Genomic DNA, 25,539 nt, shown 5'->3' on the forward strand with positions numbered 1-25,539 from the left:
CTGTTCCTTCTACTCCAGACTTTGCCAACTCAAATCATGCGCCCAAGCTCCAGTCACCGTCTCCGTGTCTCTCACTATTACCACCATCCCATATTCCCATACTCGCTGCTCTTCCCCGTCCCTCACCAAAGCCCTCGATGACCCCCCAATCCAGATCACTCTTTTCGTTCTCGACTTCTCTCGTTTCTTTCCGTCTTTGCCTCTCCCACACCATTGCCAATCATGCGATCGGCTGACTCATTTGGAAGGGGATGGTCTGGGAGTTCCATGCCCGCTCACATTCCCGAAGTTGCGGTGATCCCGTGCGCCGTGTTAGTCTAGTATATTCCCAAACCATATGGGTCGTTTTCCCGCACACCCACCCCCTCTTGATGACATCGCAAGATCCCAACGTACTGTATTGTCGCATTCAACATGGTGGTTTCTCAACCCATGTATTAGATGTAGGAACCACGTCGCCAATTTGCTCCAAATGATTCTTTTCTCATTGAATCCAAAATTGGCTTATAGAAACGGCGCGATGCAGCCCTAATCAGCCGCTATCAATCGCATCCCCCTGACTGTCTTGACCAGCTCGCATCGCGATGAAGCTATCCGCATATTTGCACAACCTCCGCCTTCCACACCACCACCTTCAAACCTGGGCTCTTTGCATCGAGCACAAGAGCTCGATGTCGCTTCTGGTCATTTCTGGGTGTTTTTAATCGTCGATCGGGGCAAAAACCCGGTGCCCTGGCGCATGAATCCCAACGCGTCGTGTTTTGGGTGAAGAGTCGCGCTCAACTGCCGCTGCTCTCCCCTCCGAGAACCTGCGCCGTCTAGTGCAGCTCAGCGCCACCCTTTGATAAAGGGAATGTCGCACGGGCAAATTGAAGGGCTTCTGGCATTCGTTTTACGTGTCTTTGGGGTTTCCGGAGTTTCTTTTCAGCAACTAAGACTCAATCGTGGAACAAGTGCCTCTGCCCAAACCTGACGTGTCTCGACCGTCGCGATTCGCGATCCAGGGCTTCCCATCATCACCCGTCCGCACTGCCCACCTATTCTCTTCACCCACTGAACGTCACGGGTCACACGGCGACTTTTTCTGCGATATTGAAAATAACCTAGGTCTTTTGTTTGGGAGATTAGGCTAGGCTCGGCCACGTCATATCAGCCATATCACCGGTTTGACTGCATCACAATTGGTGCATCATTTGGTTGGGCAGCGAGAAGGGCCGGAGAACAAGCTGCTCGTCGCGCCATGCCAATAAACGGCCTTGATGGAATCATCTGGCTCAAACATATTCCGTCAAAGCAAGTCGCCTGGCAAAGCGAATCGATGGTGAGTACTGCTTTGCCGCCGGTGTGGCACTGACGGTTTCGTCACTGAAAGCACGGTTGGCGGATAAGGGCGCGTATGGTCGCCACGGTCAGCTGACGATGGTCAAGACGGCTCAATCACTGCTGCACCGACACATGGTAGCCGCCGCTCAAGGACTTTGTGCAACATTTTTTGGGCTTCCAGCGCGGTTGTGACGCGGTGGGGTGCAAATGGCAACCAAGCCTTCGAAATGCGACCGGTGTTCCCAGGCACTCCGCATTTGAGCCACGCAATTCTTTTACCGCCTCTGAGCCCGATCCTGGCCTCGACAACGTATGGTGCACACCGACTGTCAAGACAAAAAGCAGATCCCAAACTCCGCAGCCTTTTCGTGGCCAACGGCATGACAATGGACGAGGGTGATGATCATCCTTCAGCAATCAATCGTCTACAGCCGCCTGCGATTCGACACACGCAAGACGCGCCTAGTCCATTGGAGGTGGCGCTGCATCCATTCCATTCTGCGAGTAGTAGTATCCATCATCATGTCGGAATGTTCCTCTTAAATGCTGGCATCATAGGTTCACGGGTGTTCACTTCGATTTCCGGTTGTGTTGGCGATTGTGTGCCTCGACTATGTGCAGCAGCTCAGCAGCTCGGCAGCGCCTTATTAGCCCCTTTAAGCTGCAAGGAGGCTAGCTGTGCCAAGACCCATAGTGGATGCCCCTTTCACCCTCGTGATGCCTTGCTTGTAAGTCTAGGCCTCCAGCTAAATAGACGCTGATGCCAAGAACCTGGGAGCAGCAATCACCACTTTGGGGTTGCGGCTTAAGTGATTGCACATCTCACTCCCCCTGTGTTGTGCCTCGACGATTAGACATTGCTTGTAGAGCGTTGTCGTACTCAAGTTTGCTGGTTAACCCATCATAATACTATCACGTGTTGAATCCAGATAATACGACAATAATGATATAGTATATTCCAGGTAATACCAATTCAGCCAGTCCCAATTGCACTCTAGTAGAGATAAATACTTAGATAATGGCATAGGAATTCTGCCTAGATGAGTTCTCAATAAACTGTCACATCACGATATGCAGTGTAAGAGTGCTCATATCACTGGTAAAAAATATGCCAAGCACAGGCCCAAGTTGAGAGAGATTCAAAGACCACAAAGGAGTTCTTCTCCCTTCCCCCATAGTCCGAGCATGATTTTTGAATGAATAGTAATTCTTATGAGGAAAGGAGACAACGGACTTGAAATCTAATAAGCTAGAGAACAACAATCTCTGATCTTTCATAGCTACTAGTTATAGTATCAGTCACATTTTACTAGATAAGAATCGATTATCCCTTTCCTTAGAATATTATATCTAATATGTTTACACTTTAGCCATATTTATAATTACTATCAGATTCGCAATTGTCATGAGAAAGCCCTACTCAATATGAACCAAAAAGAAAAGGAAAAAGTACCACGATAGGCTGGGTTCCCCATGCAAATTAAACAGCCAATTTGAAGCAGAATGCACATCATTTCTCTTGTTGGCGATATATCACGGTCGCCATGGCGTCGGACTCTCTTGCATTGTCGCGGAAGCTGTTCTGGCAGGAACATTATCGGCGAGCCAGAAGAGCCCACGAAGGCAAAAACCCGACAGTGCCCTCGTCGCCACTGCGAACCTACTCGCGAGTGCTGGACGGGCTCCCTTGGGAGCTCATCTTCAAGATTGTTACCTACATCGAGGCAGATGACCCGACTGCCCTGGCCCTCCCCTACAAACACCCCTACAACCCCTGGTTCACCATGGGGCCCCGAGAGTTCCGCGGCCACATGTCCAGCGGGTGGCACCATGTGAGGAAGCTCTCGACCGGTTCTCGAGCGACTTCCACAACGCCAGCGCCAGCTCCAAAAACAGCAACATCAAGTTGCGTGCGTACTCCCCGAGCGCCGTCGGCCGGGCTCTTGTGCCTGCCGCCGCTGCCAGAGCTTGGGGTGAGGGGCGGCGGCAACCAAACAGCTGCTCTCCGCCCTCATAGACTCGCTGCTCAGGTTGTGTTGGGAAGAATACGACGGTGCGGGTAGGTGGTACGGACGGTTCCCAACCTTTTTCGGGTATCCTACCTTTTCCCTTGGAAACGGCAAAGGCAAATTGGAAAAAGGCTGGGTTGATCCAACTCCTTGTCCTCGGCCTTCCCTCCACAACTTTGTTCCCCTACCACCTTGGTTGCTCCGGTGCCTGAATCCTTGTATGGCCTTCGGTCGTTTCTGCTCCATGAATATTTATTCGGCGTCATAGCTCTTACCGCTCTACATGGTAATGCAGTTTTGCATAAGCGCAATGCTCTGCGCGGCCATGACCTTCTTGATATTCACGACACTCAGCAATGGCGTAATACTCTGCGTGGTAACACACGGCTATCCTGGCAGCTTCCGCGGCCTTAATTGGCGTGGTATCGGAATATGGTATGGATGGTTGTATTTGGTACGTGAAATAAGGTGGCACTATGTCATTCCGAAGTCAAGCTTAATCACAGACAATGGAGACGTAACTGCGGTCTAGACATAGACAGTACTTGAGAAAGACCCCTTGAAATAAGCTGTTTCCATGTTGTAAATTGATTCCCGTGAATGGGCAGTTTCAGTCAGCTTGAGTTGTCGATACAAAGAGATCATGCCTGGCAGTATAGACTTTGCGAAAATATTTCTTGATACAAATGCGGCGAGGTACTAGGCTGTAATCTACCCAGTATGGTATTCAGTGGACATGTATAACTACATATACATTCTTAGCAGCAAGATAAGGCAGTGGGATAGAGTAAAAGGCTAGTTCAAACCCTCACGTATATGATCCTACGATATACTGCCTACTAGTTAGTTTGTAACGTAGTTTGATCATACAATACCATGTGCACGTCAATTTGCTCTGCATGTTGGAAATTAGCAATGCCACGACTTTGATGTGGTGGTATTGCTCGCATATAATACGCGTGTATCCATCCCCTACGAACACAGCGGGTTGGGTTCTTAGGCTTTCTGCAGGAGACCCAGCATGATATTGCCGCCACAAGCGGATCGCTAAGTGACAAAAATGTTGGATGGATATACACGTATTATTGCGGCTGAAATATGCGGTGCTCGTACATCATGTGTCTTGACCCTTGACCGCATCTCCCCTTTGTCTTCGACTACAAGTATACTTTATACCGTATCAGAGGTTGGGGGGCATGTATGTCGAGCAAACTCGCCACTCGTAGTCTACCTATTTGGGTTCGTCATCCCTGCCCCAGGGAGTGCACATCTCACCCGAAGACAGCGTGTAACGTTGGTGATGATGTTATCGTAGTCATGAGAGTCTCAAGCCTCTCGAATTAGCGAGCCTTATTGGGGGACACGTATATGCATGTATGTCCAGTGGCCTGGAAAGCGATATGCTTGCGTGCCCACGCGCCGCCATGCTCTCACACACAGGTCCCATGCCACCCGCATCTATGAGTTCAAACGACCGGACAAAACGCCAAACTAGGACCCCATACACCTGGGTTGTGGGTTGGGTCAAGAAAAACGCAGAGGAGTGGTCCTCGCCCGCGGCACAGTAGCCACAAGCCCGGAGAGAGGATGCTTAAGCGGGACAATCAGCCAGGTAGGAAACTCATGCTCGTGAATGAGGAAGCTGCCCCGACGATTCGGAGGACGCGGGCATTTCGTAACGCGTACTAGGCGCTCGGAAAAGAACGACCGCAGTTCAAGGGCTCCGACCCTCCATGTGTTAGCCCCGGGAGCCACCTGCTGGCAGGGGTGATGGAAATCATCGAGGAGGGAGGAATGAGGCATGTGCCAGCTTGTCAAAGCATTGGCGAAACGAAGGGGGAAAACAAGCATTGTTTCCCAGCCGATCATTGACGACCCAGTCACGAAACGTCGGTGCCCGCGGCAGCGAGAGATGGCGAAGTGAAGCTTGTGCTGCTTAAGCATTGCACAGTAGGGGCCGGAGGGTACTTACTTGGAAAGACCTGTTACAGACGGTGGTACAGACGATGGGCGTTGCTTCCCGGCGTGGTATTTCGGAGCGAGTGTGGTGGCAACGAGCCCCCGTCAAAGGGAGCGAGTCCACAAGGGGAAAAGCCCGGTATTCCGGCTGGCAGCCAGCAGTTAATCTATCAAACGCGCATATGCTTGATTTTAGGTTATCGCATCCAGCGAACGATGAGATGTGTGCGTCGCTGATTGGGAATCAGCACACCATGACGGGCCCACCCCACCGACTTTCCACTTGAAGTCGACGAGATGGGATTTCTCGTGACCTGAAACAACAGAAGGCCGTCAGGTTGTCAGCGTGGGTGTTGCCGGGACAAAGCGAAGGGAAGCCGCAACTTGAGGAATGCGAAGCCCCGAGAGGCGCGGAGACACGGGCGACGGGTTGGCGTTGGGGGTGTGGACGTGGGTCGTTTAAGGTTCTTATTCTTCTTTTTTTTTCCCTCTTTCTCTTTCGTTCTTTCCTTCGGTTTTCACGGAGCAAGGGCTCCAGGGCTCCTTCTAAAATTAAAGAACCCGTTGAGCCTTTTTAGGGCGGGGGCATGGCATGGCATTTCCACGATTGGCTAGCCCTCTACCCTTGGAATAACCTTACGTTTTAGGTGTGACAAGCTCTGGAAGCCCATCAAATCTTCCACCGCCCAGGGGGAGGTCCCATCCAGAGTATCATGTAGAGGACTGGAGCGGGGGCCAGGACACCCGATACGGTGGGTTCTGGCATCTGCTACAAGGTCATATAACCTTACTAATCGATTCACGAATTCTTCCGCCGGAAAAGGCTAAATGTAGGTATCCTGACTTAGGTAATAAACATGATTGCCGCCGCCGTGCTTGGCGTTGGTCTTGGCTGGCCCTAGGAAACCTACTCGTTCATGGAACGCATAACCAGATCGACGGGCGGGCGGGATGGGGAGATGAATCAAGTAGGACAGCAGCAGAAGACGGCGAAACATGGTCTACAATATCCGTATAGTACTACTCGTCCAATGCTGACTGACGAACCGCCAGTGCTGACCAGACAGCAAGCGCTTCCTCCCTTCCCCCCTTGCCCCAGCGACGGAGCCCAGCACCGGGGGTTCGGCATTCGCGCACGGCGATGGCGGCCGAGGGCGCGGCTGACTGGGCCTGTCCAGCGTGTCTTGGTCGTACTATCAATCGGGGTGCGACATACGTTACCAGACGAACATACGGACACGGACTGTGTTGGGTCGATCTTGATAGCTTTCCCCACGTACGTGTCATTCTTGGCCGTGCTTGGTTTCTCTTCCTAGGGCCTTGGCCGGTCATCTTGGGTAGCATCCTAGAGCAAAAACAGGCATAACATCATCATATGTACATATGTATGCAAGTGCAACGGGTGCAAAGAAAAGGGGGGATATGCACACACGCATCTCTCTCCCGTCACCCGTGAATCCATCCCTGGTGCCTGGGGTTACTACCGAGGTGAACTGCGTGGGTTACGGACGGCGCCCTCTTGAAACCAACAGACGGATTGGACGGGGCCAGAATCACTGGGCATTTCCCCTTACTCGTTCGAGAAGTCGATCGACGAGCACCTTATTATCGTTTAAGGGGGCCCACGTGCATGCCTGCCAGTATGCCTGCCACCATCATCAGCCATCCTAGTGCGATTAGCCACATTCGCCGGGGGATTGGTTCGGCTCCGATCCCCTATTCTATCGTCCACACATGCATATGCATATTCCCTCCCATGTTGCGGGCAGAGCCAAATAGATTGGTTAACCGTAGGATATGCACGCGTCTTGCCTACTCAAATGAAGACGCCTAGATGCCCCAGCGAAGCCAACTGCCAAGCTTCTATCCAGCCATGCTGCATGCGTATCGAGTCGAATTGGGCATTGGTGCCGTAGATTCCATCTATGTACTCTATCTAATTCGGGTTCACCTGTGCGGGCTGCCTGACGTACATGTGGATGTAGCCAAGCACCGAGCATCAGCCTAGGCAATCTGGGCAGTAACTCCCCGTGGCGTTACTTGCCGACTGGTTTCGACGGCAATAATAACCGGCCAACAGCCACCAGCTCACAAAGTTCGCATCAACTCATCTCATACGTGAACCAGGCTCTGCGTTGCGTGTCTCGTTGCCCATCCATTTATCCACTTGAATGTTATGTTATCAGGGTTTCAAAGATGCGTCCCCTCCTCCTCGGACTATTGGAGATTACCGACGATGACCAAGAGAGAAAGATTGCGGCTCCGCGGCATATAAGAGCGGAGATCTCATCCTCCCTTCCACGCTTCCTGGGAGCGGCTCAACTTAAGCCCATCGCCCACCACGGGGGCAAGTGTGGTGTGTGGTGCAAGTGTGTGATATGGTCCCGCCCGTTGGGAGTGGGTTTTTGGTCTCCCGAGATTGGAAGATTACCTTTTACTCCTTCCTTTCAACATATCACCTTAATACACACAGTGTGTCCGCCGCGTCTACCAACCTGGCGAACCCCACCTATAATTTGGGCATCGTATCAAGCCTGGTCTGGGATCATGGCAGCAACGCCAACGGAAACCCAGTTATTTGTACAATGCCATCTGTTTCCTCTCCCCCAAAAAGAAAAGAAGGCTGTCCATGTACATACCATATGTAGGCTGATGATGAGACGAGACGAGACAGCGACAGAAAAGCTTGGCGTGGATCCTTTTTCGGGGCATCGGATTTGAAACTGTCAAGGATAGCCGACCCTGCTCGACCAGGGTACGTAGTATTCTGAATAGACTCACCGTAACCCAGATTCACGGGCTTGGGAGCCCGTTCCTGCGGCTCGTACCGGTACTTGTGTATGTCTTTTACTTGCTGATCACCCAAATGCCAAGACTACTTACTCATTACTCAAGGATTGTTCAAGACTGGGCAACTCGAGTGGTGACGACATGGTCGACTGGAGCCGGTGCGTAATTCATTCCATTCACCAGGTCGAAATATGCCGGAGGATTTGCGTCTCAACGTGTGTATTGTATTGTTTGGGCTCTCCTCAAGAGTGAGTGGCCAACATAGCAAGCAACCATGCTGCTTGCTAATTGTATGTGCGGAATTTTGAACTATTTACAAGAATGCGCCGCCATGACAATGGCCTTGCGATAATGTGTGGATACCATGCCTTCCAACTCCCTGTAGCAACCGGATTGTAAATGCGCGCTGTGAATAAGGAAATCCATCCTCATGTACCAGCCGAACCTATGAAATATAACGCAGAACAAGCACGCTGCTAACCCCCATTTTGAGCCACCCTAAACGCCAAATATGCAACATCGTATCCCCATGGCGGACACCCGCAACCCCCATAGCTGGGTTTCAAGCTAAGCCGAGTCCTTGCACAATTATATGCAGAATTTGCGGTCGAGTGAACGGAGTGCCCTGGCATCTTCCCTGTTGAACATGTCTTTGGGGCCTGAAGGACCCGTGGTGCTTGCATTCATGGCTCTAGGGGAGCTGCCTGCGCTGTTGCTGCTAGCTGGGTTTGCGCTGTTAGGCTCTGAATTGGCCGGCGTAGGGTGAAGTAGAGCTGATAAGTTGGACTGCTTAGCAGCGGAAACTTGTCCGTCGGAGCTAGTAGTCCGAGGAGGAGATACCGAGTGTGTGCGAGGAGGCGTGATGCCTCGTGCCGATTGTGGCATAGACGGGAGAGGGCCTTGAGGATTACGCGCGCTCGTGGCGGCAAGGCGCGGGTCGATCATAACGGCTTGTGCGGCTTGGCTCTGAAGTTGCTGTAGCCGGGGCGAGGCAGTCATAGGTGGTTGGTAGGCCCTGGTAGTGGGCGGTGGCAGCCTCTCGCCCTCATAAGGCGTAGCTGCTTTGGAGTAGATAGGACCTTGGCCGCCAGGAGATGTGGTCGGCGGCGGTAGCTGGGGAGGGGGGATCTGGTGGTGGTGAGGAGGCCCCGCGTGCATTATTGGGCTGATGATGATCTGCCGAGCATGCGGGTGTTGGTGAGGGAGTTGGTGAGGATATGGTTGAGGCTTAACCTCGGGCGATACTTTGCCGTGCAGATACGGGGGCGTGTTCGAGGGCGAAGGAGGCCATGGTCCCATCCACGCCGGTGAGGGAGCCCCCAAGTATATCCATACATTGGCTGGTCTGGGGGAGGGCCGGCGTTCGTGTAGGGCTGCATTGGCGTTCTGGTGAGTGCGGGGGGTGTGGCGTCGTGTAAGCTTGATTCTGGGTACATGCCCTTGGCCGGCACGATGTGACGGAGCTGAGGATCGGAAGATGGCTGCGGTAGATCTGGAGCTCCCGGGTGCGGCCTCGAGTAGTATGAGATGAGATGTAGGTGTTGGCCTTGTTGGGTGGTGATGCTGAATGATTGCTTCATCAGACCATCTGCCTTGTAGCGGTAGCCTTCGGGCTCGCCATCCGGATCCTCGTCACTCAAGCGGCCGTCGGGAGTCCGACCGTTGCTGCGTCTACTGCTCGTGGAGTTGCTGCCGAAACCGCTTCCTCTCTTGCCCTCCATCTCGCGATAAGTCAAGAAACTGCCGGAAACTCGGCTGGCGCTCCATGATTTCCCGTCGGTCCATCGTCGCATGCCGGCTTCCCGTTCGTCCCATACAAAGACCGAACCTGACCTGATCGATTGCCTTTCCTTCTCCGAAAGCCGTCTCTGCACGCGAGGCAAGAGACCTAGCCTGCAAGCCTCGAACAGCTTGATAGCGTCTGCGGGTGTCCGCACGTAGCCGTGATAAGTCTCCATTGTGATGTGAATGTGGTGAAATGTGTGATGTAGTCCAAAGAGAAAGAGATACGGACGGGGCTCTTCAAGCTTAAAAAAGAAGTCCACGATGTGCCGGTACTTCCTTTTAATAAGCTTCCTTCAGCCGACAAGGATGCTGGTCCCAATGCTATTCCACCCACGTCAGGTCCACAGTCAGGTTCCCACAAGACGGTGGATCATCAGCCAGGGTGAGCGACTGCAACCACAGGGAGATGATCCAAGAAGATACAACGACCACGCCGCAACAACTTCGTAGCCCCGCAATGCTAGGTTTACGGTGGAAGCGGGTCTTGGCACCTGATTATGCGAGAAAAAGGTGCGCAGCAGGCGTCCAAGGCCAAGGGGGGCCGGCCGTTGTCCTGGGCTAAGATGAGAGCAGGGCCCTAAAACCAAGAAAGAAGTTCCAGTTAGCTCATAAACAAGCGGAGGCGGCATGGCCTCGAGAATCCGAACAAATCATGACAGAAGTCTAATCCCCGGCGGCCTCGGGCGATATGGCACGAGTTGAGCTCAATTGGGTGGGGCCTGGGGAAACAAAGAGGTAGGTTTTGGCAGGCCTACGAGACAAACAGGGTATGAGATCGAACATGTGCCCGCAGCAATGAACCCCAAACATCTGAGAGGTATTGCCCATAACGAGCATGATACACGACAAGCTTGTGGAGGGGAGGAAACACGACTGGGACCAATCGCTACTCTCTCCCACTTGAGAGTTTGCGTTATGAGGATCCTTGAGCTTGGCTCGTCTAAAACTGCCCGAGGCTCGTTATGCTTCGAAAGTTCAGACGACATGCCTGCAGCGATGCATTGGCTGGCGGAAACCCTTTCCCAACCTCGGGGTTCGGCTCGGGTAAGCTGCACTCGCAATCCTCAATTGCCATTGCCGATAAACGTGCTCGTAAAACACGACTCGAGGGCACTTGCCTGCCGCCGAGCATCATGTTTGGGACGCGGCGACGTGACGTGACGTGACGTGACATGACAGAAGAAACGGAACGGCTTTCTTGCGAAACAACATGCAATCCTATTTTACACGTACCTAGTCGATTGTCTATGCAGTCCCGGGAGGGTGCTTGGTCGGTTAGCCCGCAATGTGCAGGATCAAGGAACATCCGGGTAAGTTCCTGTTGAGAGCGAGAGTGCGCGCGAGGGTAAGTGAGGGAGTAAGAGAGGGGGGAGGGAGTCGAGGGAGTCGAGGGAGTTTGTTGATGGTTGATGGGTCAAGGTGTGGGCGGGCAAGCTGGCCAGTCCGATGCAGCAGCAAACCACAATCGGCAGAGAGGCCAGTCGTGAGAATTGAGAGACGTGGATGTGTTGTTGCGGGCACCCAAGGATTTTAAGTTGCCAACACCAATGGGCGACGCCAATCCGCTAACAGATTGACGAACCTGGGGCGCTGTAAGGTTGACAGCAATTTGGGAGGAAACAACCAACAATAAATAGCGTTGGGTCGGTATTTGCCGCTGCGAGGACGCAAACTCTAGTTGGGATGAGACAGAAGATCTTATATGAATGAGCCGATCCGTGACGGTGCGAGCGGGAAAGTCTAATGCTGAAGGGTTGTGTCAATTAGAGTCTCGCTATGCTTTACAACAAGCTTTGAAGCCGTGCCCGTGAAATATCTTCCAATTATGTCAGATAGTGGGCAGCGGCCGGGTCAAAAAGGCGAACTTTGGTGTATGGGAGGGACCCTATTTCCGCTAGCTGAAGTTGGCAAATCTGCGTCGAGTCAAATTTATGGGTTCTTTTGGGCCGTGGGTAAGATTCTCCCTAGGCCGACGATGGTACCCGCGATGGCGCAGATCCAGACCTGGCCTAGGGGGCCTGCACCAGTCTGGATGCACACGTGTGGGATTTGACCAGACGAACGCCCAGCTGAAGGCGCTATTGAGGCTGGGCAGGAGAAGCAACTGGTTCAAGAACCACCGTTGCAGGAGTCGATGGCGAACAAGCGAAGACAACAAGACGACACGAGCTGAACTCGGCGGGCTACTGGGAGGGGGAGAACAGGATGATGCTAGGTAGGTAGGCTGCGAGCGTGTGTTGCTGGCTTGCGCGGCTGGCAATTGTTTACCTCGTATATAAGATACGACGCAGTAGAAATAGGGCTGCTGCCGTGCGAAAACAGTTGCTGTCTTCCTTGCAGTGGCTGCGTGGGTTAAGTTCAATTTGTGAAGGTCGTAACGCCAAGAAGAGGTTAAACTCTGCTATGACGGTATGCTTTGAGACCGTGGTAAGGCTGGCTGCAATTCAACCACCAAGACTGATGTTAATCAAGGGACGTCCGTCAAGATCAGGTTTCCAGCGACCTTGCGGATCAGCTCTCTCTCTCTCTCTCTCTCTTGTTTTCTGCAAGCCGCTTTCGATTTAATTCTGGTATCGTATTGGAGACAATGCCGTCACAACCGAGTTGCTGGTGGATTGGATCGGCAAGGAAGACGCTGGCTGGACCTGAAAAGGAACCACCGGAGAGATTGTCCCCTTCCTGTTACCCGGCCTTTTCTCTGCAGTTTCTTGGAAGACGAAAAACGGGATCGTCAACCAACCCGGCTTCCTCAATCAGACAATTTTAGGGTTGTTATTAAGGTAGGCGCGGTGCGATGAAGTGCGAGGGGGGTGGAAATGGAGAAGCAATAAAAAAAGTTGAGCAAGCAGTATTTTTTTGATGTCGAGCCATACACGGGGCGGGCTGGGGATCATGCGGATATAAAGTTCCCAAAGCAAGTTCAAGCTTATTTCACGACGACAGACCAGGGGTCTTGTCACCAGCACACCAGCACAGAGAGGGAGGGAAGAAGGGAAGGGGCAAGGCAACCAGAGAACCAAACACCCGCCCCTAATCTGATACTAAGCTGCTAGGCAATTAATTAAGGCCTTGGTGGTTGCGTGCCATCTATCGACTGTACCTAATCCTCACGTAAAGCTGCAGCACGACTTGATGTATACAGCCTAGCTGGACTACTTTAACTCTATTTCACTTACGTAGGGGGGCAGGCAGCCCATCCCAGTCCATTCCAGCCCTTCCCCCCGCTGGAAAGAGCCCCACCCCCTGGACCCGCAGGGCCAAGCAACCAAGCAGAGGCCAAGAAGGCCAAGCTAAAGGCCAAGCATCATCCCCCAAAACTTACAGTAAACGCCTATCATGACCACCACCCATCGTCCGTCCAAACTGCTAGACAGGGTCTACTGTGTACTTAAATGAGCAACTCGTCTCTTGGCTGCTTCTGAAAGGAGTTCCCCATGGGTGCGAAACGTACGATCCCAAGGCTTCTGGTTGAATCAACCCCGTGGCTTTGGTTCTTAGCTAGCCGGCTGTCTTGTTTGTTGTTTGGGTTCCTCTCCGCTCCTCTTCCAGGCTCGTCTGAGGCAACATGCCTCCAAGCTCGGTGCCAAGACCCTTGTTCGCCAACCACTCACCCCGTGTAACACACACGCACACCCACATACGTACAACAACGAGAGCTGACGACTCCCTCGCTTCGCCGTAAACGAATGCCGTAGCCATCTGCCTATTGGCATTACATGTCAAAGGAAGAGGCTGAGTGCTGTGGAGAACTCAGACTTGAGGGGATGTATGGAGGCAGGATTGAAAGGGCAGGTACATAGATGGATTACAGCACACGCGCGCACATGCATCATACACGGGACAAGACGGGCGGATACCCAGCTTTTCGGGAACCACAGGGGTTCTTCAGCACAAAATGTCAATCCTTAAATTTTGACTCCTTTACCCCCTCTACGTGTAGACAAGCGGTGTCGAAACTGGAAAGCCAAGACTCGCCGGCTTGGCAAGGGCTGTGCCTCGTTCTTTAGGCCAATGCGGGCAAATTGTTATCAATCAAATGCCCATAACCATAAGCAAGGTACTTTTCCAGTTTTGGGGGCCTTGGAAACCTATTGCAACAATTGGGTCGTCAGCACCATGCTGTCCACTAACGTTCGTGTATATCTACAACCATGGTCAGTATTCTGCTCTACTCGTATGCTTATTTACTACGTACATGGGGGAGACCGTTGAACGAGACGGATAACTCCCCTCTCATTTAAGGTCGGGAGTTGTCACCACTTTCCTCTTCTTGGCAGCTGTAGTGCCGGTATTGTCAGTTGCGGAGGATGCCCATGCACGTAGGATTTGACGATGCAAGCATCTCAACCACATCTAGAGTTAAATCTCATGCCGCATAACCTATTTTCCCTTGCTGCTAGTAGGAGTAGTATAAAGCCGCTTGTCCTAAGCTCTCCTCACGCGCGCGGTGCCCCCTTGCTCCCTTAAGGAAACTTCTCCCTGAGCCAGAGCAGGTGTTTGCATGTAGGGCAGGGAGTAGTTGCACGCCCACAAACTTACTCTGGCATGATGCGTGTGTGAGCTTGTGTCACCCGAGGACGACTTCAGGTTGTGCAGTCATCTTCCTGTTGCTCGTTGGCGCATTCCTGCCGTTTTGGGACATTGGTGTTAGCTGTATGACTTGTCTCACACCCACCAATTACTCGTTTCGGTTGAACCGCCCCCTTCCCTAGCACAGCATGGGATACAACATATATAAACTAACAAGTAGCGCTGATATATTTTTATTCTGACGAAGAGGAGTGACGCTGCCTCTTGTCTTACCTAAGGTTGGCACCCTTGGTGTTTGGGCTTAGGCTTTCCTTATCACCTCACCGACCCTCGATATTGAGCGTCTGTGGGGTTGGATGTGGTGATTGGCCACGGCAGGTTCGTTCGTTGACCAAAAGTACCAGATGGTTTTAGTGTTACACAAAGTTCAAATCTAACGATGCACGAAATGAGATCCGCTCCCGTGGCACCGAGTCTACGTAGGCGATCTACGTTTGAGTTATCATATCATGGGGCGGCAGTTTCCTTCTTGGCTTGTGCAGTTGCCCATCCTCGGATCTGCATATGAAAAGTGCACTGGGAAGAACGTATGCCCACGATATGCCCTCGACATGAGCAGGTGCCGCCATCAGCCAATAATGATCAAAGGTGGCTGCTGATGCAATTGCCGGTGAGTAGAAAGTCCCGGGTCTGTGGGGCGCATTGCGAACCTGCCGCCAATATGGAGGATTTCGCACAAAGAATTGAGCGTCCACTGTAGAAGAGGGAAAGAGATGGTGTGACATGAGCCTTCGATCCTATCGCGGAGCATTGGCATGGAGCTCAAAAGTACAGTAAGATGGCTGACAGGTACCTTCGCGTAGATGGGACAGCTATACGAAAGACAGCACATCTGGATGCGGCCTCTCACCATCGGCGTCGTTGATAGAATTAATCGGGAAGCGCCCGACAAACCCTTCAGGGATAGATCGCAGGGCTGATCTGATTATAGACATCTCACATAAGCATCAGAATGGACGAGATAAAAGCCCGTATGTGTGTGTGGGCTGCCTGTTTTAGGCATATGCCCCGTTCAGTTCAAGGAGGATATAGATGGAATTATTCGGTGCCGAGCCACGATAGTCTAGCAAATATTGGCTCTTCTTTGCATACGAGTTGGAGGTTCGGCGTCGGCGTCAGGGATATTGATAGGCCCAACGTGGATTAAGATGACCACATCCCTCGAGAGGCTGACTGTCCGACCCAGCTTTTCGTCTGCTAGCCTGGCTAGGAGATGTTCCGGCAATCTCACTCGGGGCATCCCTCTGCAGGAAGGGAAAGTAAAGCAGCTTATCCATCCGGGTTCGTGCCCATCGGCCACTACATCAGTGCGGAGTATCATCAGATCAGACGGCAAGCAAGTTTCGTATGTGCCGCCGCCGCCCTGAATAAGCAACGTCAGCTCCACATATGATCAGGGCTGGGCTGCTACAGATTTCACCCCGAGATGCGATTTGCTGAGCATCCTTTCTTCATCGGTATCAAGCTAGGTTTTCGGTTTGACTCTCATCCTGTTATTGATTGCTGTTTCCCACTGCCCTACGCGGGAAGTACCTTATCTGCCACTTCTCCGCCGACGGGCGCTAATGAAGCGGAGACTGCATCTGTACGTGCGTTTCTTTCTTTCTTTCTTTCTTCCTTTCTGTACTCCCTACGTGTACCTCGAATGCTGGATGCGTGATTGACTTTGAAGACGACATGAGAAGGGCCGAGGTTTTGCCTATGCCCGCTTCTTGTCTTACCACTGCTACAGGCTCTTTTTGCTCCAACCTTCAGTTGCTGCGCACTAGGCTGCAAGCTTACAGGGGACCCTCCCTGATCGACTAACTTTTGCCCTTCGCTTCGTCTTGGCAGCACGCGGAAATCTGGTCGTCTCTCTCCCCCCTCCATCCTGTTTAAGCATACATTTAAGCGTTGACAGCCACCGCACCAAGCTAGGTCTAGCTCCATCGTTGGCTGCAACTCGTCGCGGATCAACTGGGCCGGAGATTGTGTTTCTGATATCGTGACCAACCTGCCAGCTGTGCATGCATATCAGTTCTCCTCCTCACTGATCATTGTTTGTGAGTGAGTAAATTTTCCACCCATTCCTTCGTGGCCCCAAATCAACAATCCCGCCCAAAGTACCGTGCGCCTGCGCCTGCCTGCCTGCGAGTGACGCAAATAAACCATTAGTCACTGCAGTCAGCACTTTACAAATTCATGTAAATCGCCGTCATATTGCTGCCTGCTACCCATAATCTACTGTCGCATTCGGGCCAGAAATTCTCTGCACATGACAGCGTTATTGCATGGGTGCTGCCGTATGTCCTACGAATACGGTTAAAATGGCTTGGCCTTCCCCCTTCTTACTAAAGGCTGAGTCTCATTGGCCAGCCGATGTAGCGAGGAGGGGGGAGGACAAGAATCTGACGTGAGGTTGGTATCCGTGTAATCGTCAGCAGTATATTTCCATATTTCCTTTCCTGGTATTCTCATCGTACATGATCCCCAATCAGAGCAAGGGAGCCAGTCAGCAATGCTACTTACATTTGCTGTCAAGGTGCTTGCCTAATTTACTTGAGGGCACTCACCCTGGGCAATCGCGTCGGATTTTCCCTGTGTCTGCCGAATGAAAAGGGACCGATGACAGGTGCCTCGTCTCAAGTTGCCCTTTTCAGATCACCTTTTTTCTTAGACCCAAGCGCCAGGGGGTTACACGAGCGACTCCATTACCCGCATAGATGTACAATGTATGTACATTGGCTTGCAGTTGCAACTGGCGTGCCGTGGCTCCCACATGATGTATTTTACCCCCGATTGGAGGATGGCAGCGGAAAAGTAGAACAGCATTATCTGTTCATCTTGGCAGATCATGTCATGTTATGTACGGCCCCGAGCAGCCAAACGCCTCCCAACGCCTCTCTCCAAGACTAAGCAGCGCTTGGCGCTTCCGAACCCCGCTGACAAAAGCATTGGTCATCTGCCCACGTTGACCGGCTCCCTAACGGCGTCCCCCTCTCCCTTCTGATTTGCGGTGACTTCGGCGTGCTGATGGTTCGACTTGGGAATCTCGGCCGAGGCGGGGTAGTGAGGGTGAGTGGAATGAAAGGATGGCCGCTGGTGGTTCAGTGGCTTGGCTTTCTAGCCAAGTTCCTTCAGCAGCCTGAGGTGGGTGTGGTGGAACGAGCCTTGCATGTGTCCTTGGATTATTTGCTATTCGACAGTAGCTTCGTTGGACCGTCTGGCCGGAACCCAATAGCATGCCGAGGTTGCGCCCGCATCCTACATACATACCTACTTCCCTTGTTACCTACCTTACTTGGCCGTAGTGATAGTGGCACTTCCGACTCCTACGCATGCCCTTTTCAGCAACACATTCGGAACGCAGGACGGAAGCACCGCCCATGGGCGCATCTTCGTTATTCTACAATTGTGGAAAAGAGGATTGCTCCCAATTTCTCTTCCTCCAGCCTTCGGTCATGGCCGGCCCTTATCCCTCAGCCTCAGATGGCTAACGCGCCGCGAGGTGGGAGGAAAGTGCTGGACCCAAGCAAGCGGCGGTTAGTGGCGTTGCCCGAGCAGGAATCTAGGCCCTGCCGTGGGCTTTCGCACTAATTCTTCTGTATACACGGTGAGCATCGCGCGTATAACCGGCGCACCCTCGCGTATTTAATTACGAGGTGGTTGGCGCCAAGAATCTATAATCGGGCCTGCTGAGACTCTGTATTCAAAGTTCTGTAAGCAGGCGCATCTGGTGAAGATTGGCAGTCGAACGATATGGCGAATTGCTATGGATGTCATGCGTCATATCATCTTGGGCCATCAGCCTAGAACAAAAGTACTGTACAGGGCGGCGGGTTTCTTCCCTTCCTCGATCTCGAGTCATAGCGCTTTCTGTATGGCATGGCAAAAGGAACGAAGCCAGGCCAGCCCGTCACAGTTGCACTTGACTTAGACGACTTCCCCTTTGAGTATTTCATGCGTGCGCATCGTCGACAACGCGGTGGCCCGAATAGAGACCAATACACCACGCACATAACATACTCCTCCGGGTCATACAGGCCAAAACAAAACACGGACTGAAGTCGATGCTCTCGTTACAGAGTTCGAGTCGCACCAAACAAACAGACGGGATGGACAAGACCGATTCATATCGCAGAAGCTTAAGTGCGCCACACTTTGTTTTTCGCGTTTGTCAGACAGACTGTTTGTGCAATTGTTTGTTTGTTCGGCGACACGACGCTGGCGAGCCTGTACATACACATACACATACACATACACATGCACACGATGGTATGAATGTTAAAGTTGGGCGGGTAGACGGGCAGGCAGCTTCCGTGCCCTTATCACCCACTAACTGGCCTGGCCTGTTCCTCCCAGTCTCTCGGGTTCCCTGGTGGCTGGAAGGCTGGCTCGGACCAGTTGCTTACTGCCCTCTAGGCTGCGTTTTTACTGCTGACAGCAGACAGCCAGGCCCGTCTAGCCCATCTATGATCCAACCACGGTGAACCGGCGCAACTACATACATGCATCGCAATCCTCCGATGGTTGCGCAGCAAGTGCCAACCGAGCAGGCAGCAGGCAGGCAGGTCTCGCAGCAGCTGAACATCGTGCACAAATCAATCACAATATCCCGCCGCCATTCCAGACGGCTTGGATTGTGCTCGGCGAGCTTGAAACCTAGACACCCGCCACAAGTGCCATGCCGTGTAACAACTTAAACTGTCGAGGGCTCAGGAAGAAGCAAACTTTATTCTGTCGCCTCGTCCTCGGGTGACGTGACGACCACGGCAATGGACTCCGGCAATGCAGTTGCAAACGACCGAGCAACCCTCATGTCTCTTCTTAGCTACTCGTTCCAGTTTAGGGCGTCGTCGGCTGGTATGGGATCAACTCCATTCACCCGCTAATCACATGGAATAATAAGACGAGCAGAAGACGAGCCTGCTGAGATCTCCCAGTCTTGGCTGGACTTGGCGCCAGCGCCCAGCGCGCCCCCTTCAAGGACAGGAAGTGCGGGTGCCAGGTGCCGTGTAAATCGTTCGGAAAATCGGCAAGCCTGCTGGACCTGTAAGAACGGGCGCGTAAAACGCCACCAGCATCACTAACGGGTGGGGAGAGGCATCAGCTGTCAGGCCACACCTGCGCCAGGCTTGACAAAAAGAAACCGATAAGATGGGCATTTATTAAAACTGTCAACATCTTTTGCCGATGGCACCCAAGGCAGGGCCCCATCGCCCGCGCTGCCGCCATGCCGGGGATACTTCCTAAATAACACATACCGCCATAGGGATGAGGCGCTGGGCTTGGTATGTACGTGTGCGCCATTCGAACCTCCAGGGTTCTATCCAAGGGATGACTTCTCCTTGCATCGGATGCTCGGCGCAGCAGTGCCTAGTGCTGGAAAATCGTCAACGGAACGGCTCATGGCCGGCGTCATGAAATGTCTGTACTCCTTTTTGAAGCGATACTACATGGGCCCGTGATGGTCCTTGGCTGTTCAGTTCCCTCGACAGGTGCTTACGGCTCGGTCTTCTTCCATACTATACGATAACTGGGCGACGAAGAGGAATAAACCAATGTGCCACAGTGGCACAAGGCCTGCAAACAGGGGCGTGCGTGTATACCAGAATCGTATACATACGGAATTTGCGCAGGCAGGCGATACCATGCACCATGGTTGTGGCCTGTCTCTCCACCGTGTCCCTCCGTATCTTATGCGGTTGGTTGGTAGAATGAAGCAGAAGTCGTCTTGCCGTTCATTCCTTGCACCGCAGGGTGATTGGTGCGCTCTTCCCTCACATCCGCCTCCCAAGCTTCCCAAAGATGCGAAACCTGCCATTAAGCTTAATTTGGCGGCATAGCCGAGTCAAATCAGAAGAGCTCCATGGGCCCCAGGGATGATTCGCACCGAATACAAGTACTTAGCCTTAGCCCATGGGGGGAAGGGGGTTCGAGGCAGGCCAGAGGTACTTTGCGTATTGCTTGGCTCAGCACCAATCATTACCGTACCAGCTAGCCTGTTGTGAGTTGACTGACGCACGCTGACAGGGATCAAGATATGCGAGCGGGTCAGCTACTGCCAAGCAATAAGCCAAGCTTCCTGGAAGAAGTGCAGATGGAAAAAAGAAACAATGTGGATGGGGGCTGCGACTCCACCATACCTGTCCACCTTATTCTAACAGTGACGCGGCCGCTTAGCATAGGAAGGAGGGGGACAAGATCGGGTTGCATTCCATTGTCAAGCTTCTTCGCTCGATCGGCAGAACCGGCTACGAGAAGACGACACTGCCTGGCTCGAAATAGATAGTGCTCCGCAAAAGATTGTGAGAAGTCGTCGGCCTGGGGAGGGAGGGAGGGAGAGAGACGGCCGTGTTTGACGGACCGCAATCATCACCGCTCCTTTTGAAAGTAGCCTTGTGACCCAGCTAGTAGCCACATACATAGCATAGTCGAACGTAGTGTAGCTTACCGTCGCCAATAGCCGGTGAGGAAGTCGTTGAACTAAACTTCTAATGTTCAGTGAACCAGAACGTTCCCGCCAAGCTTCAATCATCGTCTTCGGTGTCCCACCTCGTATCACCTCACGTAATGAGTCGATAGGAGAGAGAGAAAAGAGAGAGCCAACATGAGGCCCACATGCTGGCCAAGCCTGCGAGTGTGTGCTTCACTGTAGACACCTGGGTGAGACATGCCATCAAACGTGCTCACAGTTATTGCCTAATACCGGAAACGTGCCGCGGGCCTGTGTATACGACCGTGCAAGTACGTGCTTGTTACCACTCTGATCTGCAGTCGCAATCGTGTTATATCTATCGCTATTGTGCGTAGAAGTTGCATGGGCGGGCGGGCAAACCGGAATGCCAGTGAGGCGATCAGTGCATGCATGCCCGTGACGATATGTGTATGCATATTAAACAGCCAAGGATTGACTGGCTGGGTTGTGTCGATGTGCGTACCGGAAACCCAGCAAGCGGCAAAGCGATGGGGTAAGTGTGTTGTGTGCGCGAGTTTGCGTCACTCATATAATGACATACATACAAGTAGACGGCAGTCCGCTTGCTGGCGACCTATACGGCAATAGCTCCGTGGAATAAATAGATTATGCGGGTCAAACGGCACACTTTTAAGCTTAGGAGTGCTAGGGGTAATATAGCCCAGGGAGTCAGGCAGTATGTAGTAAGGATACGACTATGTACTGAGATTGACTCGGGGAAGATCAAACCTTGGAAAACCCACTTTCTCGAATTGTACAAGTGCGTCCAGGCTCAGAGGGTGGTCGATGGTGGCTCTCATTCTGTTCGTGAGGTGTAATGCATGTGGAATTTCTTCTGGCGACTGCCGCGCTCTCCGCTTGCATGTCGGATCAGAGAGCGACAGCGACACGAACGGCTGTCGTATCAGGAAAACATGTGTCGGCCATGCAGATCAGGACCTTTGCAGGTTGCATCAGAGGGGCTCATCCGTGACGACTCCGGGTTGGCATGACAGCCTGTACAGTCTAGGAAATCCATCACAAGGGCTGCCTTCATATGCCAGGCGGCATGGTTCAGGAAGCGGTTCGGTTTGCCAGAGTGTCAGGATTGTATTAAACCACGGGCGTAAGGTCTGTCTACAATGCTGTGCTGCCGTGATAGGAGATCACTATGGTTGAGCAAGGATGTGACAAGTGCCACATAAAAGCCAAACTGCAACATGACAGAGTGGTCCAAACTTGTGATTGAACTCGGATGTAAGCGGGCGGGTATCGTACCAAACCGACAAGCATATCATACAGTTCTCACGCAAGGTTGCGGTAAGGTGCACTCTACGTCGCCGTGACGGCTGCGCTCCCGAAACGGGTGGCAATAGATTTACACCAACCCCCCAAGGACCTGAGACCGGAGTCATATGTACTGCAAAAGATCTTGGCAATCGCAGCAACGGCCGGGAAGCTGCACACTAGACCTGTCAAAGTGCGTCCTCCCATGCTCGTCTTTGCCCCGTTGACAGCCTCCGTCCCGACAAGTCTAAGTTCATTGGGGGGTTGGTCGGCAGACATTGGCCTCACCTGAGTCAACGTCGTGGAGACGTAGGACAAGACAGCCCCGCGACCAAGAGAAGAAGGGCTTAACGAGGATGGCCCGAGCCAGGACGGTATATCCTCCGCTAACAGTCGCATCGGCCATGCCAGCGCGGAAACGCTGCTGTATCCCGGATCGTCTGAACCCCGGAGAGATAGCATACCAATCTGTCGAACCCTATTCCGAAGCCACCGTGTGGCGGGCAACCCCATTGGCGCAGGTCAAGATACCAGTCCAGGTTACCGCCTGATGTCTCTGCGATGGTCTCATTAGAATCAACATCGTCATAGGATGTTCTCATACCACGCTGCCTCATGGAGTTAAGTAAGTTTTGTAGACGATGCTCGCGCATCGAGCCACCTGCAATTTCGCAAAACTCAGGGACTAGCAGGTCGAAACACTCTACCGTCTCCCCTAATGCCGGTTCACTAACCCTGTCGCCATTTGACTTCATGTAAAAAGCTTTGATAGATCGAGGATAGTTCGTAACGAAGACAGGGGCCTCCCCTTTGCCCACATGCGCTGCAAGGAACTTCTCGTGCTCAGTCTGCAAGTCTTGTCCCCATTGCGGTCTTTGGGAGAACGGCTCATTGGAAGCCTGGAGAATCTCGATAGCCTCCGTGTAGGTAATCCGAGGCCACGACTTTGACTGCAAGCCCCTCCAGCGGGCCGCAACTTCTTCAGTAGAAGCGAAGTCAGAGGCACCTTCAGTTGTACGTACAGAGAGCTCCTGGACTACCTTCGAATCTGCGAGGGTAACCCCAACGTGCCTCAGCATATCCTCGACCAAGTCCATGACGGACTCGAGATGGTCGGTAAAGCTCATTTCGGCCTCCAACATATAGAACTCGCTCAGATGACGAGGAGTGTCGCTTTGTTCCGCGCGAAAAGTTGGCGACAGCGTCCAAACATTGCCAACTGCTTGGGCTAGTGCTTCTAGGTGGAGCTGGGCAGAGACTGTTGTATAAACTGGTCGCCGGAAGAAGTGAGTGACGCCGTTGGCGTCCCTTGACGATGACTGATTGCCAACAGAGATGTCGAAAACTTCACCGCCGCCTTCACAGTCCGCCGAAGTAAGTATCGGCGTATGCGTCTGAATGAACTGGCGACTATTGAAAAACCCGGTGAGAGACGTGATGATCTCGGAGCGAAAACGTAAGAGAGCAGAGTTGAAAGGGATACGGGGGCGTATATGGGGTATTGTCCTCAGGTATTCAGGAGTCTGATACTTCTTCTGCAAGGGGAAGGTCTAAGAAAGACGGGCGTCAATCGGCGTACGTATATATAGCCTGAGGATATCACCCCAACTGCGTAGACTCACATTGGAATCCGAAGGGCCGAGTACGTCGGCATGCTGCACTTGTAGCTCATGACTTTGCCCACGACCTCTGCTGGGGGTCCAAGACCCATGCAGTCGAACAGCGGCGCCAATGGCCAGACTATATTATATTACACAAGGTCAGCAGAGGCGCGCATAGAGACAGCCGAGCCGAGCTTCGTTTGTCCTACCCTTCAGCCTTGTCGGCTGGTACGACAGCTTGCAGGACATCCAGCGATGAGCCATCGCCCAAGGAGACAAAATGGGTCTTCTTCTGAGCACGAACTGATCGTACATAGCCATTGACCTGGACTTCGGTTACAGCGTCTGTCGGCTTCCATTCCAGGAAGCCAGCGATGGTCTTCGGGGCAGTGGTCAGGAATACTCGCGGTACGTGACGGGCAAGGAGGCCCGAATTGAGTTTTGCCCACGGTCTGCGTGACGATGCGGATAAAAGCGACATGGTTACCGGCCGGCCTTGGTACCTCGGCTTGTCCTGCAAAATACCAAGATGCACAGCAGTCGATGTAAGCCTCACAAGAGAAACATGTCCTGGGCCGAATCAATCGTGTGAGGCAAGCAGCGGGTATCTTCTTGACGAGATGCTGCAATCATGGCTTGGCGGCAGATGCGAGATTCCATGCTCAAACAGGCCTTATCCTCCTACCCAATCTTTGCTGGGTTATTGTTTACCCGAGCGTGTGTGCTTGAATTGAGCCGCTGCCCCTCCAAAGGTCAGTGGGCGATCAGTGGACGATCAGTGGACGATCAGTGGACAGCGGACGGCGGACGGCGGACGGCGCGGCGTCTGCTGCTCCTCCACTAAATTCTGCACTAATCATTTCGCACTGAGAGACATTTGATGGCTTCTTCTTGCAGCCCTGTCAGTCGTCGATGGGAGCCACCTTGGACTGCTTGCCGCTTCCATATTGGTCGTCATGCATACGAGCTTCCAACTCACCTTCTGGTTGTTGCAATTCCTTGACTCAGATTGTGCATCTATCATTGTCCACTCCCAGCGGGCGCCTCTCTTGTTGTTCGGTTCTGGGGATATCTACAGTCTCTAGTATCGTGAAGCTCGCTCCCGCTTGTGCACATCGGCGATTCTGGCACTTGCTTTATGACTTATCACTTCCCTCCTCGGCGTGGCTCGCTAACGGGCTCTATCTGCTACGAGCTTCGGATATGTTTCCGTTAGTTGGTAGGCCGAAATTTATCTCCGTCCCCTCCCCTGTATCGACGAACAATCGCCCATCGGGTCTCAGCGAAGGAAGAAGGACTATGTCGCAACCCGGCCGGGGCGGTCAAGCCCTTCTCGTACGTATTGTTGCCTCCTTTCCCGCCCTGCATCGGCCTTGCAACTGTCGAGCAAACCTTACCCTTGTCCCTGGATCCTCCTTCTGCCGGCCGTGTGTGGTGGCGCTTAGATCTACGAGATCTTTTGTCTCGAACATACCTGCAGACTGCTGTAACACAGATCTGGTGAAACAACCAGAACTCGCGGTGCTGTCTTACTTGATCTCCAGTCGATTCGATTTTTTTATATTTCCAGAATCTTGGAGAGCCGGGACCGTAGCACAACCCACCAATAGTGTGTCCAAAATGAACTGCTGTTGTTCGCCATAGGTTGCATGTGCTGGGAGAAAGCGAGAGAGTAAGAGAACCCTATTACCGTTATGAGCCCCTCCCCGCAAAGGAATCTTATCATGCACCAGTCCACACTCTGCCAGTTTCCTTTGTC

At 52.7% G+C, this 25,539-nt stretch overlaps 4 protein-coding genes across 4 annotated transcripts; 1 reads left to right on the forward strand and 3 right to left on the reverse strand.

The window, feature by feature from the left end:
* Positions 1–2,867: 2,867 nt before the first annotated feature.
* Positions 2,868–3,386, forward strand: PG998_007707 (uncharacterized protein; the record flags this gene model as incomplete). The annotated part of the gene is made up of 1 exon (XM_066874523.1): positions 2,868–3,386. One exon carries the CDS (start codon positions 2,868–2,870, stop codon positions 3,384–3,386), a length of 519 nt encoding a protein of 172 aa, XP_066730468.1.
* A 2,729-nt stretch (positions 3,387–6,115) lies between these two features.
* Positions 6,116–6,623, reverse strand: PG998_007708 (uncharacterized protein; the record flags this gene model as incomplete). Its single annotated transcript, XM_066874524.1, has 3 exons — positions 6,116–6,292; positions 6,339–6,484; positions 6,572–6,623. 3 exons carry the CDS (start codon positions 6,621–6,623, stop codon positions 6,116–6,118), a joined length of 375 nt encoding a protein of 124 aa, XP_066730469.1.
* A 2,046-nt stretch (positions 6,624–8,669) lies between these two features.
* On the reverse strand, positions 8,670–10,039 carry PG998_007709 (cAMP-independent regulatory protein pac2; the record flags this gene model as incomplete). Its single annotated transcript, XM_066874525.1, has 2 exons — positions 8,670–9,467; positions 9,533–10,039. The coding sequence occupies 2 exons, from the start codon at positions 10,037–10,039 to the stop codon at positions 8,670–8,672; spliced, it is 1,305 nt and encodes a 434-aa protein (XP_066730470.1).
* Positions 10,040–22,565: 12,526 nt separating this feature from the next.
* On the reverse strand, positions 22,566–24,261 carry PG998_007710 (asparaginyl-tRNA synthetase-like protein; the record flags this gene model as incomplete). Its single annotated transcript, XM_066874526.1, has 3 exons — positions 22,566–23,729; positions 23,802–23,919; positions 23,990–24,261. 3 exons carry the CDS (start codon positions 24,259–24,261, stop codon positions 22,566–22,568), a joined length of 1,554 nt encoding a protein of 517 aa, XP_066730471.1.
* Between the last annotated feature and the right edge of the window lie 1,278 nt (positions 24,262–25,539).

The sequence above is a fragment of the Apiospora kogelbergensis genome (assembly GCF_038363985.1).
Source record: "Apiospora kogelbergensis strain CBS 113332 chromosome Unknown utg000005l_segment0_segment0, whole genome shotgun sequence".
NCBI lineage: Eukaryota > Fungi > Ascomycota > Sordariomycetes > Amphisphaeriales > Apiosporaceae > Apiospora > Apiospora kogelbergensis.